General features: G+C 46.7%; 1 protein-coding gene across 3 annotated transcripts in view; it reads right to left on the minus strand.

Moving 5' to 3' along the window:
- The window catches only part of SSRP1 (structure specific recognition protein 1), a 93,186-nt gene that overhangs the window by 28,186 nt on the left and 49,794 nt on the right, over positions 1–15,206 (minus strand). For all 3 annotated transcript variants that reach the window (XM_078674408.1, XM_078674564.1, XM_078674486.1), the window contains exons 10-15: positions 14,333–14,405; positions 6,182–6,314; positions 5,286–5,331; positions 4,706–4,832; positions 3,733–3,903; positions 248–342 (exon numbers count right to left, since the gene is read on the minus strand). In XM_078674408.1, the coding sequence (XP_078530534.1) occupies positions 248–342; positions 3,733–3,903; positions 4,706–4,832; positions 5,286–5,331; positions 6,182–6,314; positions 14,333–14,405 (645 nt within the window). The remainder of the gene's footprint in view (positions 1–247; positions 343–3,732; positions 3,904–4,705; positions 4,833–5,285; positions 5,332–6,181; positions 6,315–14,332; positions 14,406–15,206) is intronic.

The raw sequence follows: 15,206 nt of genomic DNA on the forward strand, positions 1-15,206 counted from the left end.
TCAAAGGGTTGTTGTATAATGTAAGGCACTTATTTATACCCTAGAGGAATCATGGCTATCCCCTTTGTTTTAGACACTTGCGGGTTGCAACTTATGTTCTCACTACAGGTTTCCTCTTCTTTTGTTTACGCTCTTATTGTGTTGGGTTGGTTTCGCTACAAATGTTTAGGAGGTTTACTTGTTCAGTGACTAACCGTACCCCTTCTGTTCACATGTATAAAACTTTTCAAATAAATTAAATACTCACCCGCTGTCTGAATCTGCTCCTCCACCGCTTTCTTTGTACGCCTTCATGGCTTTCTCGTAGTCTTTCTTTGCTGTTTCCGCCTTGCGGTCCCACTCCTACGAGACAGAGAAACACAGAACACAGCAGTCAATAAGTGACTTATGGAAGGGACAACAACTGGGAGGAGAGGGGGCTGTGGTCAGACTGTACCGCCAGCAATCATCACCCGGCTCCATTAAAATCATAATAGAAATAACTACCAATGAAACCCTGGAGCGCCTTGCTCACTGAGGTACCAAATCGGACAGACCACTATTCTGATGAGACTGGGACCTTCATGAGAGAAAAAGGTAGCGTCAAATACGGAAACTGCGGACACCAACATACATTTTAAGAGAGAAAGCTTCTCCCTAATCAGAGAAGTGTTTTGTGGTTCCTTCAGCCTGTTCCAGAGGAGGGGGATGATGTGAACTTAAGTACGTGTGGCCTCATCTGGAAGATGCTCAATGGAGGATGAATAGCGGAACCTGTGTGGCACATTCTGCTAGACACATCTAACCCACGGGATGCTGGGTTTGAAAGTCTTTGACACCTCCCTCCTCAGAAGAGGCTGCACACGACTCAAACAAGCGCAAAAAAACAATTTGAATACAAAAAAAGGCTTTTCTGTTAATGAGGCTGTTCTTGCAATAACCTGAGAAATGCAGATACCGAAACATCAACCGGATACGACAAGTACAGCTCAGGAAAACAACGGCAACACATCCAAACAAGATCAGAGGGAAAGAAGCTGAGAGAAACGGAGAGAGTCCTTTCAAAAAGAACAAAAGGAAAAGGGATAACTGGAGGTCAATTATTGGGGCTAAACTATGAAAAAAACAAATGGGTGCCTAGAAGCTAAACTACTTACAAAGATCTATATGTGGGAGTAATGAGGCAGGCTACAGCAAAAAGTTGTGCGGAAATATTCTGGCAAACTAGAGTCTTCTCCCTGCACTCACCCATGGTCTTCCCTTCTAGATCTCATGCTGAAAACTTGGGTCTTTTCAACCACACACTCACCCATGGTCTTCCCTTCTAGATCTCATGCTGGCAAACTAGGGTCTTCTCCCGGCACTCACCCATGGTCTTCCCTTCTAGATCTCATGCTGAAAACTTGGGTCTTTTCAACCACACACTCACCCATGGTCTTCCCTTCTAGATCTCATGCTGGCAAACTAGGGTCTTCTCCCGGCACTCACCCATGGTCTTCCCTTCTAGATCTCATGCTGAAAACTTGGGTCTTTTCAACCACACACTCACCCATGGTCTTCCCTTCTAGATCTCATGCTGGCAAACTAGGGTCTTCTCCCGGCACTCACCCATGGTCTTCCCTTCTAGATCTCATGCTGAAAACTTGGGTCTTTTCAACCACACACTCACCCATGGTCTTCCCTTCTAGATCTCATGCTGGCAAACTAGGGTCTTCTCCCGGCACTCACCCATGGTCTTCCCTTCTAGATCTCATGCTGAAAACTTGGGTCTTTTCAACCACACACTCACCCATGGTCTTCCCTTCTAGATCTCATGCTGGCAAACTAGGGTCTTCTCCCGGCACTCACCCATGGTCTTCCCTTCTAGATCTCATGCTGAAAACTTGGGTCTTTTCAACCACACACTCACCCATGGTCTTCCCTTCTAGATCTCATGCTGGCAAACTAGGGTCTTCTCCCGGCACTCACCCATGGTCTTCCCTTCTAGATCTCATGCTGAAAACTTGGGTCTTTTCAACCACACACTCACCCATGGTCTTCCCTTCTAGATCTCATGCTGGCAAACTAGGGTCTTCTCCCGGCACTCACCCATGGTCTTCCCTTCTAGATCTCATGCTGAAAACTTGGGTCTTTTCAACCACACACTCACCCATGGTCTTCCCTTCTAGATCTCATGCTGGCAAACTAGGGTCTTCTCCCGGCACTCACCCATGGTCTTCCCTTCTAGATCTCATGCTGAAAACTTGGGTCTTTTCAACCACACACTCACCCATGGTCTTCCCTTCTAGATCTCATGCTGGCAAACTAGGGTCTTCTCCCGGCACTCACCCATGGTCTTCCCTTCTAGATCTCATGCTGAAAACTTGGGTCTTTTCAACCACACACTCACCCATGGTCTTCCCTTCTAGATCTCATGCTGGCAAACTAGGGTCTTCTCCCGGCACTCACCCATGGTCTTCCCTTCTAGATCTCATGCTGAAAACTTGGGTCTTTTCAACCACACACTCACCCATGGTCTTCCCTTCTAGATCTCATGCTGGCAAACTAGGGTCTTCTCCCGGCACTCACCCATGGTCTTCCCTTCTAGATCTCATGCTGAAAACTTGGGTCTTTTCAACCACACACTCACCCATGGTCTTCCCTTCTAGATCTCATGCTGAAAACTTGGGTCTTTTCAACCACACACTCACCCATGGTCTTCCCTTCTAGATCTCATGCTGGCAAACTAGGGTCTTCTCCCGGCACTCACCCATGGTCTTCCCTTCTAGATCTCATGCTGAAAACTTGGGTCTTTTCAACCACACACTCACCCATGGTCTTCCCTTCTAGATCTCATGCTGGCAAACTAGGGTCTTCTCCCGGCACTCACCCATGGTCTTCCCTTCTAGATCTCATGCTGAAAACTTGGGTCTTTTCAACCACACACTCACCCATGGTCTTCCCTTCTAGATCTCATGCTGGCAAACTAGGGTCTTCTCCCGGCACTCACCCATGGTCTTCCCTTCTAGATCTCATGCTGAAAACTTGGGTCTTTTCAACCACACACTCACCCATGGGTCTTCCCTTCTAGATCTCACTCTGTTAAACTAGGGTCTTCTCCCGGTACGCTCACCCCTGGTTTTCCGTTCTAGATCTCATGCTTAAAAACTAGGGTCTTTTCAACCACACACTCTCCCATGGGTCTTCCCTTCTAGATCTCACGCTGTTAAACTAGGGTCTTCCCGCGGCACGCTCATCCCTGGTTTCCATCTAGATCTCATACTGGCAAACTAGGGTCTTTTCTTCTTGATCTCATGCTGAAAACTAGGGTCCTTTCAACCACACACTCATCCACGGTCTTCCCTTCTAGATCTCACGCTATTAAAACTAGGGTCTTCTCGCGGCACGCTCACCACTGGTCTTGCCCTTCGAGAACTCATCCTGGCTTCTCTTGGACTTCCGGACCTCCTCCCGTCATTCTTACACTGCACCCGCCATTACGACCTTTTTAAAGTCTGTGCGGTGCCAAGTCATCGTTCTCTGGAACCCCTGCCCCCACCATCTCTTAATGAAGTCATGGTCTTGTTTTTGGTGATTAATGCTTTAAACCCTTGGCTGCCTGCAGGTTCACAGACCCTTAGAACCCTCAGCTTGTCGCAGACTGTACAGCCCTGCCATTCATCCTTTCACGGTCACCCACACTCCTCTCCCTCAGAGACTAACTCTTTGTTGTGCCTCGTCATGTCCATCACACCTGCTCATCGTACGTCTTACCTCCTTGTCGTCCTTGGTCATACCCTTCCACATCTCCCCGGCCTTCTTGGACAGGTCGATGATGCTGATGCCAGGATTCTCAGACTTGATCTTCTCTCGGCTGGCATTCAGCCAGATCATGTACGCAGACATGGGTCGCTTGGGGGCATTGGGGTCCTTGGTCTTCTTACCCTGGATGAGGATGAAAGGAGAACAGTCAACAGCATGTTAAGAATAAAACACATTTATTCTTCACAAGATCATTTATGAGCAAAGGAAACCACAGATAAGCGCTAAACCGAACGTTACCATCTCTTTTCACTTCACCTCTCAAAACTCATTTTTAAGCCACCTACTGAACGAAACGTGGAGGTCCAGGGGAGCACAACGTAAGTGGGTCAGCATGCTTGTGCATCTATCAAGGTTAAGAACGCAAATTTGCTTTAATAAATCCAACCCAACATGTTCCCAGATGTTCTCTGGTCAGAGGAACAACCAGAGGTATTTATCATTTGACACCGTGCAAGTCAGAAGTGGAAGTTATAACCTAAGGACTTAAAAAAAAAAAGTTGACAGTTTTTTTATTGAAGTTTAAACATAAGATGCTGCAAAAGACTACATTGCAGTCAAAACGAGAAAAGTGTTCCAGAATCACAATTAAAGTACTCTGGATTAATCTCCCCTCCAATCCCACCCCCCTGATAGGTCACCACAATTTGGCATTTAAGCATCACTTTGTCCATCCTTTCCATCAAAGAACTTCACCACCACCGTCTCCATCTACGAGGGCCTACCGCAGGCTGAATGCCCCAAGATAGGCAGGTAGAGGATTCTACAACTCCTCAAACTCCAAGTGCTTTACTAATCAAACATTTCAGTCCAACTGAAATGCCGTCCAACCTGCATGAGCGCAATCAAGCACACGCCAGATGGTTACAACAAATGCTTTCTACAGCTGAAAGTCTGATAAACCCATGTGGTTCTATGCTCTCACCTCTGATGCTTTCTTCCGTGGCTTCCTTTCCCTCACCACCTTTGGTTTCTTGGGAGGTTTTGGCTTCGCCTCTCCGTCAGTGTTCTCGCCCTCGCTAGAGGAACTTGCAGAGACGTTGCTGTCAAACCTAGACAAAGTCAGAGTAATTTCACATTACATCCAAGATATAATTGTAAGGGCACCTGCTGAGGGTACAGAAACATTATATTAATATAGTAATATTTTAATTGTAGACACTGGCAGTAGAATGGGCCGTCAGTGGTAATTTACAAAAGGAGATGTATACAGGAACAGTTCTGAGATGTGGTACTGAGTTTGAAGAAACCGATGAATACGGATCTACGCCTCAGGCCACAGAGGGCAACCAGGATAGAGCAAGAGGAGAATGCACAGTGTGAAATAAGGCAAAGGAACCAAGCACGCGCTTAGTCAAGTACCTGTAACAGACCTTGGAAATAGCATATTCACTCAAATTGCAGTTCAATGTCAAAACATTCCCATTCAGTGGAGCTCTGGAACTACCGAGCTCAACTGAAATAGGAATCTAGATAGAACTGCTGCGGATCCAGAAAACACTTACTCCTCAGCCACCTCCTCCTGCTCCTCTCCGGGGTTGAAAGATTCATCTGAAAGCAAAACAGAAGGGTAGGTACAAATTAAATTTGAAGCAGGAATGGCGCTTGTTAACTATCATAGCTCCATCGGGGGCGGTGGCTACTTTTACCGGTTTGGAAATTAAACCAAATCTCATTGATCACGTGAAGTTTGTATCCGCCCTTTGTATTTAGTGTCAGTGCAATACAAGACATTTCTCTAAACCTGCAAAAAAATGACCACAGGGATGCAATGCCCCCCCGAATCTCTAAAACTTAAAAAGGCTGCCATCATCACTTCTAGTGTTTGCCCTCGCAGTGTGGTTGAGGAGCCCAGATACAGTCTTTCCACATCCCAAAAGCAGTGACCGTAGGAGATGCCCGAGTGTCATGTCCCAACGATGCAGCAACACTGTGTAAGGCTTATAATGGACTTGGTTTACTCTGCAGCCGAGCATTAATAACTAGCTCAGTAGTAAGAACAGCGTAGCTGGTGGGGAGGCGTGCTCAAGTATGTTTTGGCATCAGATGCTTAAATGAGTAATACAGGCGTGTGGGGGGAGGGGGGGTTCTATGTGGCAAGTCAAACACATTAAGGGGTCCTCCTCTTCATTATGGGGTTACTGAGGTATTGTTACTGAGGTATTGTTACTGAGGTATGTCCTCACCAGGAGGGTGAGCCGGCTGTGGACAGGGTGCTCTCCCCACGAGGGAAGGCTGACACTACCCCAGGGTGGCGGCTGAGAGAGGTTATCACCATGTTAGAGAGGAGACCCTGGAAATGCTGTTAACTGCCTGGAGGCAACATTTGGGAGAGTGCAAGTGGAGGATGGTAGGCACAGATAGTAGTGGGTGCTGCAGTGGGAACAGAACAGCACCGTACCAGTCTCGTCACCGGAGTCCTCGCTGCTGCCATGCTCCTCCCGGATCTTGCCCTCCGCCTTCATGCGCTCCAGGTAGGCGTCGTGCTGATCTTCATCGGAACCTGCATATTCATCGTAGCCTTGCTTCATGCCCTGCAACATGGAGACCGGTCAGAGAACTGGCAACAAATCACCACCCACCAGGCACAAGCAGCCGACACATCCACTTCCCCAGGTGATAAACGCAGGCATCTCGCAGGCAAAAGCCTATACCTCAAGCAATACAAGTGAGCACAGGAGATATCATGGCTTCCAAACCAACCACCTGGTGAGAGCATGCAGAGGGGCATTTCTACAACATCAAGGCTGGTGAAAAGCACACTTTCCATCTCGCCTCTCAATATGCCGCATATCTAGCATTACAGCACACTGCTTCATAAAACAGCTCCATGAATCTCAATGGATAAAGCATCAATGAAGGCAAAACTTTCAGACCAGGAACCTAAACAGATATCAAAAGCCTGTTACCAACAGGAAACATGCCTCCCCATGGCCTGTCTGCTCCCAACAGCACACAACAGAACATTAAAACGAGCACAAGAATCAGACAGTCACCTGATGAGCACAAATCCTCACCCGTCTTATCGGAGTACGAAGCAAAAACCAAGCACCATACTCTTACTTTCCCGCCTTTGACTAACTGATCAAGTTTTCTAACAGACAATTGGGCCTTCAGTTATTTCCACAGAGGTGAAGCTCTTCGACTGAGGCAAGAGTGCACTTCCCTGCAGAGTATAGATGCTACGAAATATGTTGCAGGACAGCAATAAGGGAACACAGTAAATTTGCTTGTGCATTAGTTTGAGAGACTGCTTGGGGGACATCCTACAACACCTAAAAGGAACGCAGGTGTCTTATCTATCCAAGATACATACTGTATGATAGTGGATGTCTGTCTCCAAGGCAAACCCGTCCACCCTCAGCAGCCCCAGCAGATGCCTAATTCTGCTACTTTTACACTATGGCGGTAGGGGGACTGAGTTTTCCCTGGCGAGTTCTGCAATCCTAAAGATACCTTTTACCAAGACAAAGAATCGTTTGTGCTTGAATCTGCATGCCATGGACTTGTAGACTATTGAAAATAAATGAAGAGAATTGTGGCAAGCGTCTACGCCTCAGTCTTTCCCCAGGGTTCAAGAAGCTCATAAACCATCAGCAGTACAGTCCTGTGATTAAGAGTCGCATCCTGTACATTTCAGTCACATTTGAGCTTGTGTGTTGCAGGAACGAGTACCAACCAGGAGTATCCAAGTTTTGAGTAAGGGACTGATCCCAGAGACTTCTTTGGTCATTATTCGCAAGGGGTCCAGTGGCCGGCCCTTTTGGGAGTCAGACTTCTCCATAGCAACGGCTACAGCCTCCACAGAGAAATCGAAACGAGGCAGGCCCAGATTGGAGCCAGACAAACCTTTGACTTGCTGCTGAAAGTGTCTGGTCCACACTTAATTCCTTAGTTACCAAGAGTCTTTAGACAACGAGGGTAGGGTTGATTAGAAGTCTATTTCTGGATCATGCCTGCATGGGCAGAACCTCTTGCCTAATGACTAACAGGGCTGAACTTATACAGCTAGAGTTTCGGAGGCGAACTCTCTCAAAGATTGCCCTCTCGAAGCCACCAAGGGCTCTGGTTCAGGAAGAGACTGCCCGGCTAGCGTATGCCACAACAAATTAAGCTCCTCAATGTAAGCCGGTGACTGCACAATAGTAGTTTTCTTCACTGAGGTGCTGGCAGCAGGGTATGAAACCAATTTGTTGTAGACACAGCAATAGAACCCACTGCACTGGAACAGCCAAGCGAAGCAACTCACTCACTCAGAGCACTTGCGTATACTATGTATGATTGCTGGAGCGCTATTACCAACAAGGGACTGGAGCATGGAGGAGTGCTCTTAGGGCTAATGCGGGCCTGGAGCATAGACGAGACCTCCTTTAAGGCACACTACTTACTCTGTGCTCGTAACAGGCTGATGTAGATTCTTGGCAACCATTCTCCCAAACTGGACGGCAACATCACAAATGCGCCCAGCAATTTAGACTCTGCTAGTGGTGAGGCCATTTGAATAGTGCAGCCTAAATAAAGGGGTTTCTTTGCTTCAGACGTGGCTGAAGAGCACCATGTCAAACAATTTAGTTCAGTCACAGTGCTTCCACTCGATGAAATCTTATCATGAAACCTCCTTAGAGGACAACAGCGAAAGCATAACGTGCACCAGTGGCCCAATTAAACTCGGCCCAGAGGTGCCGGCTGCAGTGGTGGCTGCAGGTGTCGGGTTTTGACAGTTACGGATGCCTCAGTCTTTCTTTAGAGTTTCATCAGAACAGGTCAGCTGTTTATGGGAGGTCTTGAGTCTTTTCCAAAGGAAGACAGTCCTCCCAAGTTTCTGGAGTAACAGCTGCAGGACGAGTCAATGTTGGCGCCGCTTTTGATGAGGGGTGCAGAGGCCGGAAGGGTTGGTACCAGGTCAGCTGCTTCTGGTCTATTTTTGCAGCTCTTCTGGGTTCTCTTCTTAGGTAGTCCAGATCTGCTTCTCCGGTGCCAGGGGCTCACCTAAATACCAATTTATGGGATGTTGGGGGATTGTAGGGTAGTAGCCAATGGGCAATTGACCTTTGGGGTCACTACACACCCTATATGACCACTTTCTGTGGTAAGTGGGCAAAACCCTGTCCCAGAATTCTTAAGTATGCCATCACAAAGATGGCTTCTCCTGAAAAATCATGTCCACCTCACAGTCGCCCACCTTAGGAGTGGTATATATATAGATTTTTTTTAAACAATTTTATATAGCGCAAACTTGTTCCGAATCAGGTATCACATCGCTTTACATAGCAGCAGTTGCATTACATGAGGACGCATGCATTTTTGTTAGGCACGGGGAGATTGTGATTTTCCCAGAATCACAGGATGTTCTCAGTCATAGCAGAGACTCTAACCCAGTTCCCCAGATTCGAGGTCGACCGCCCTGGTCGTTAGGGCAACTCTTCTCCCCATTAGCCGGAGGACGGCACGCACAAATAGGTAACTTTCCAGTCTGTCCAGGTGCCTAGGGAGCTCTTGACAGGGGCGGGGGGCTTCCTCTCCTGTGAGCGAAGTCAGATTTGCATTCCAAAGGCGGAAGCTTCTTTGAAGCACGCATGACCAAGGAGGCCAATGAGCAGGTCATCCTGTGGGAGGGGTGTTACACCATCTTCCCGGACAGGCTGGGTCTCCTGAAAACTGAGCCTCTCACCCTAGGTGGTAAGAACAGTCTCAGGTGGCAGGCTGGCAAAAACCAGCCAGCAAGCACCCCAGAGGCTGGTAGGTTTCAAAGGGCACCTCTAAGGTGCCCTCCGAGTGCATGTATTGGTAGATTTCACACTGGAATCAATGTCGGTTCACCAATACAAGGTGTTTGATACAAACATCCCTATTTTCAGTGAAGCCATCATGTAGCCGGGAACTCGTTTCCACCAGTGTCCAGCACATGTTTCAAATCTGCTTCCCTGGTCACTCGTACTGGCAGTAATAAGACTGACCAGCACAAGGTCATTTCTGCTCATGCAGGTATGCCCTCACATGTAATATTCGGAACCCTGCCTTAGCGCTGTTAGGCCTGCTGTAGGGTGACTTAAAAATATATGCGGTGGTAGGGGACATGGCACACAGTGTGTGACATGCGTTTCTACTTTGGTCTGCATTAAGACATGCAGCATGCAATGCCTGTCATGCATGTGCTTGGTGAGGGGTCCCTTAGAGCGGCAGAATATTCGTGCTGCAGCACCTAGGGGCCCTCTTTAGTACCTCAGGCTCTAGGTATCAGTGGAACCATTTACTAGTAACTTAGAAGGTGCGCGAGGATTTGCCAATTGGGGGAACAGTTGTATAGTTTTCAGGAAATGAAAACTGGTACTGGGGCCCTGGTTAGCAGGAACCTGGTGCACTTCAGTCAAAGTTGCATCAAATACTAGGCAAAGCGTGTGTGGGGGGGTTACTGGAACAAAAACCCAGTTTCCTACACAAACCCTTTAACAAGAACCTAAAAAAGGCATTTCTGCCATCAAGAAGACTTCCGCAAGTTGATCAGGTGTTCACTGGTGCCAAAGGAATGCTCCAAGACTGGTTTCACCATTCGCTACTTCGGAATTGTATTCCATACTTGTTCAGGATTAAGTCCCGTACGAAATAAAAAAATCAGAAAAAGTGCTACATTTAATGTTTTGACTAAATTATGTCTAGGACCACCTTGTGCGTATGCAGGCTAGATACAAGATTCAAATATATTAACAATGGTGGCCAATACTGGTGCACAGGCCTGTATAACACATGCCCTCTGGTGCCATGGAGGGCGGTCATTCTACTGCTATTACATGCGCTCACAAAACTAGCAAGTGGCAGATCCATATGCTTCCTACTTTATTATCTCCTCTTCAGACGCAGTAGGCCCTCTACTAAATATTCAGAGATTTGACATTTCCTTTGGATTGTGAGGGTTGAGGAATTCTTTAGACCGAGCAGCCTGTAAGCAGGGGAAGAGACAAACCCCTCTTCCATCAGCTGACAACGTGCATTCTACAGAGATAATCTTGTCACAAACTCATGACCCAAAAGAAATTCTGCTCATATTTTGGTGGCATTTCTGCCCGCAGGGCTCTTTAAAGTCACCACCCAAAGGGGCAAGGTGATGGAATGTCCATGATTCTGCTTGGAGATAACGCGTCAACATTACCCCCTCGAAAATGTCAGGCGCTTTATTGTTTATTTCTTTAGGGTTATGTACAGTATCTTGTGCAAACTCCAGAAGCGTAGACAAAATGCCACGTCAATTGTATTGCATGCACAGGTGTGTGGTATTCGTATAGCCCAACACCCACAACATTGTTTGGGGAGAAGGCGAAGAAGTTTTTCTGTTTATCTTTTCCTTGGATAAGTAGTGCTAACCCCCTTTGACTGCCAGTCTGAAGAACCACTTTACGGATCTGGGAAGGGCGTAAACTGCAGTTAGGGTTTTGTGTGTCCAAATGTTAATGCGCTTTGAACTTGCATTTATGCTTCATTCATCCAAAGCTGTTATTAAAGTGAGCACTCTAAGGAAATGTGAGCTCAGAATGCAGTACTGACTGATTCCAGTATAAAAATGTGTACGCGTTTGCAAAGTTTAACAATGAGGCTGCGCATGGTTTTCCAGAACGCTCTCGTATTCGATGCAAATTTCTTATTAGATGCAAATATTTGCAAAAGCTTGAAAGGAAGATTATTGCTTTCTAAATAAAACGTGTTAAAAAAATGTCACTAGGAAAAAAAACTTTTCCTAAACTACTGTTAAAATGTAGATACCATTTCTTGAAAGCATTGCTTATTAAAAGGTTTTAATGCATGTTAGTATTTCCAAAAATATTCATTATGGAAAACCAGCAACCAATTTTAACAAGATAACAAGCAATGGTAGAGCCAATAGATCTAGCATTGATGGTCAGCCTTCTTGCGTAAATGCGGGTCTTGTTTTGACATGGTTTTTGTAAAACATTATTGTTGTGGGACCTGCCAGGCTTCCACCATTATAACAAACATTGGCAAAAAGCAAAAATATTTTTGGGTTCAAAAAGCACGCATTACCACTGCAGTGCCTGGCACTGAACAAAACTACTTTACATGCAGATATACCCCTTGTGAAAGAGCAGAATGCGGTCACACACAGTGAAGCCAGCCGACAGATAGAAATATTCAAAAGACAAAAAGGTCTTGGTTAATGCCAGACAGAATTTGGGGGCAATTCTTAGAGTGTCACAAAGAAGCACCCATGGTATATGACCTTGCATTAGTGCACATTTACAGCTTTCATGAATTCTTCAGAGGTAGGCCAGGAAATGGTCTGAAAATATTTGTGAACTGCATTTTAACATGAGAAAATAGGCATGTGTAGATTTGCTCATGCAACAATCTGCTGAGCGTTTACGAGATACATTTTCCTCCAATCCCTATTTTTCCCCAACCCTGGAAGAAACGTTACTTCTGCCCTTGTCAGGAGTAAATTTGCAACCTCTCTCAGCTGGTTGAAGCCCCTAAAACATGCAAGTTAGCAGGTTTCCACAGACTCAAAAGGGCATTGCAAAGCTGGAACTACTGCCAGCCCCAGGACGTAGATGTTCGGAGAGGTGGCAAAATCAGTAAATTGCTAATATTTGAACCCTCTTACATAGTATGTGCCCTGGCATAAGCAGAGAGGTTATACTCGAGCTCTCGTGTAATGAGACAGCCGCCATGCGTTGACGCACTACGTGGCACCAAAGGGACAAGTGGGTTTTTTCACAGGACAAGTAGATTAACGAAGCAACCTGTCCCTTGGACAAGCAGATATTTTATTAAATTCCACACCCCGGCATAGGATACCAGATGCTGAATACTGCATGCCTTAACTTATTTATTAGAGTGGCACTTACACCACACAGACGCGCCGGAATACTTAACATGGCCACAAATCAAAGTATTAACCCCTTCGGTGCTGATGACGGCCCCCGTCCGTCATGCACCGCGGTGGGCGTGTGCTGATGGCGGCCGTCATGAACCCGCCCACTTCAAAAAATGCCGCATAGGTGCAGAATCGCGGCTGCGCCCAAGGGGTTAAAGCAGGCGCCATAACAAGTAAGTGTCAAGCAGTAGAAATAGAACGTCTAGAGAGAAGGAAAGGTGAGAGCACCTAGGGTCAGGTAGGAGTAGATGCTATACTTAAGCCATGTACAAGACTCAAGGCAATATATCCAGCCTCACAACCGTGTATGATGCATGAACGTAAATAAAAGACCTCTGGTGCACAATTAGTTTGTACACAGGAGCTCACAGTTTCTCAAGCACAAAACAATGCAGGAAGAGTAAATACACAATCAATATCCTTGAGTCCAGTTTTTCTAAAGCTATATTAGCATTGCAAGCACGTACACAATCCAATACTAACAAGGCCCATGCAGTTCCAGAAGTTAGAGAAGGTTGTTTAAGCAGCAAACATTCCCATCCACATGCACACAGACCTGCAAGTCGAAGGATTAGATGGTGAGTTAGCGACTGAAGTGAAGACGCATCTGTAACTGGATCTACTGACCAGTCACACAAGAGGCACTGTTACTGTAACTAGTGTGTCCTGGAAATAGCAGATACATGGCTGTGCACTTGTATAAACATGTGGCCTGAATGAATAAAGGCTTGGGAGTAGGGCTGGACTAGCCTGCTCTTTCTACACATCAGCAAAGAGTTGGTTGCAGGAAGGGTTAAAGGCCCACTGGGTTCAAGCAGGTCATGCACCCAACTTGAAAAAGGGCCAGGGAAGGCTACAGGAAGTCTATGTCCTCCTATACATCTGTGTGGGAATAGGAAGGTGCAGAGTTTGCATTTTCCAGTCCAGTGTTGGCCATGGAATTAAACAGAGCTAAGGGCTGCTGTACACCACACACCTTGGTCCTGATGGCGGGTAAGGGTTCTTCAATATAGAATCTGCCCATGTATGGAAGGGTCCTATCGTTCGTCTCACAGTGCCTGGCTTGGAATACAGGATTACTTACAGATATATCCAGTGCTCTACTGGAAACTACTGGACTGTATTTCTACAGATGAACACCCTGTGGCATTTCTATCTTATATGAACAGCAGCTATCCTGGTTAATTCCTGTCCTGAGGTGGGAGGTTGCTGTAGGGTTGGGGATAACCTCCTGCAGATTACTGGGTCCTTCAGTAGGGGGGGCAGCAGTTGAAGTCTTACAGGAACACAGACTAGGACAATCTAGTGAGGCCAAACTTTGAAAGTCCTCCAGTGTAACATGGGTCAGTGTTTCCTCATGCAGACAATGATGTATCAAACACATGCATGCATGTTAACCGGGCACAGGCGAGCGTAGCTACTAACCTCTTTCTTCTAAAAGGACAGAAACAAAATGGAAGAATGAGATGATGAATGGCCCAATGGAAGGAAAGTAAGCAGAATAATGGAATGCAAGAGGAGTGGGATAGAAAACCTACAGGTTATGAATTGGGAAATAATAAATGCAAATGTCTAGTGGACAGCGATGCAGCATGAACAGACTAAACATGTCCAACACCCGCGCCCTCCTTCGAGACCCGCACCCCTGTGCTCTACACTAGGTACCTCTTTCAGTCCTCGGTTCTTGATGTTCAGTTTCTTCGCATTCACGAAGTCAAAGAGCTTGCCGTACTCCTCCCTGAAAGGAAAGAATGGATGAGACCAGGAGACAGCAGGGAGAGCCCAACTGAGGGAGCATAGTAAGGGGTGAGCGGAACAGAAAGGTGGGATGGATGAGGGGGGGGGAGAGCCAGAAGCGAGACTAAGTGGAAGCCGTAAGTAGAGGCGGATACAGAGGATGAAGGTGTGAGGGATCCTAGTACTGACAGAAAGGGGAGCAGTAGCGCAATACGGAGGGAAAGGGGTAAAGGAGCAGACAACCATAGACTAATCCATTAGTAAGGAAGCAGAGCAGAGAGACCAGTAATGCGGGAAAGGGAACCCAGAAGACAAAGGTAAATACTGAAGGAACAAGAGCAGAGAAAAGCAGAGTTATATCGACAGAAAGGGAGGGGAAGGAGCACAGACCAGGAGAGCAGCACTGTGGTAAAGTGGAGGTGTGAGAAAAAATCTGCAGGACGGCAAGGGTGAGAAGGTATTCAACAGGAGACATTTACTTGGAGAAATGGTAAAGGAAGAGCAGTAAGGGATATGGTCAGAGGAGCCCTGTACAGACAGTAAACGACCCTGAAAAACAATACATTCTGCGTCCCTCTGGTTTGTTTGGTGTACAGTACGTTGAGGGTGGGCAACACTTGATGCTGCTAAAGGGATTCTGTACCTCAGTGTGGCTGGCGTGAAGCAGAACCTGGGTGCCAGGTGGAGCCTGAAACGCTCTTTCTTTCATTACAAAAAGGTGCTGTGTCAACACGGCTTCACTCCCTTAGCACTGCTAAAAGCGGTGTTACGCTAAGCGAGTGAAAGAGGGGTTCTCTGTTCA

Source organism: Lissotriton helveticus, chromosome 1_1, assembly GCF_964261635.1.
Source record: "Lissotriton helveticus chromosome 1_1, aLisHel1.1, whole genome shotgun sequence".
Lineage (NCBI taxonomy): Eukaryota > Metazoa > Chordata > Amphibia > Caudata > Salamandridae > Lissotriton > Lissotriton helveticus.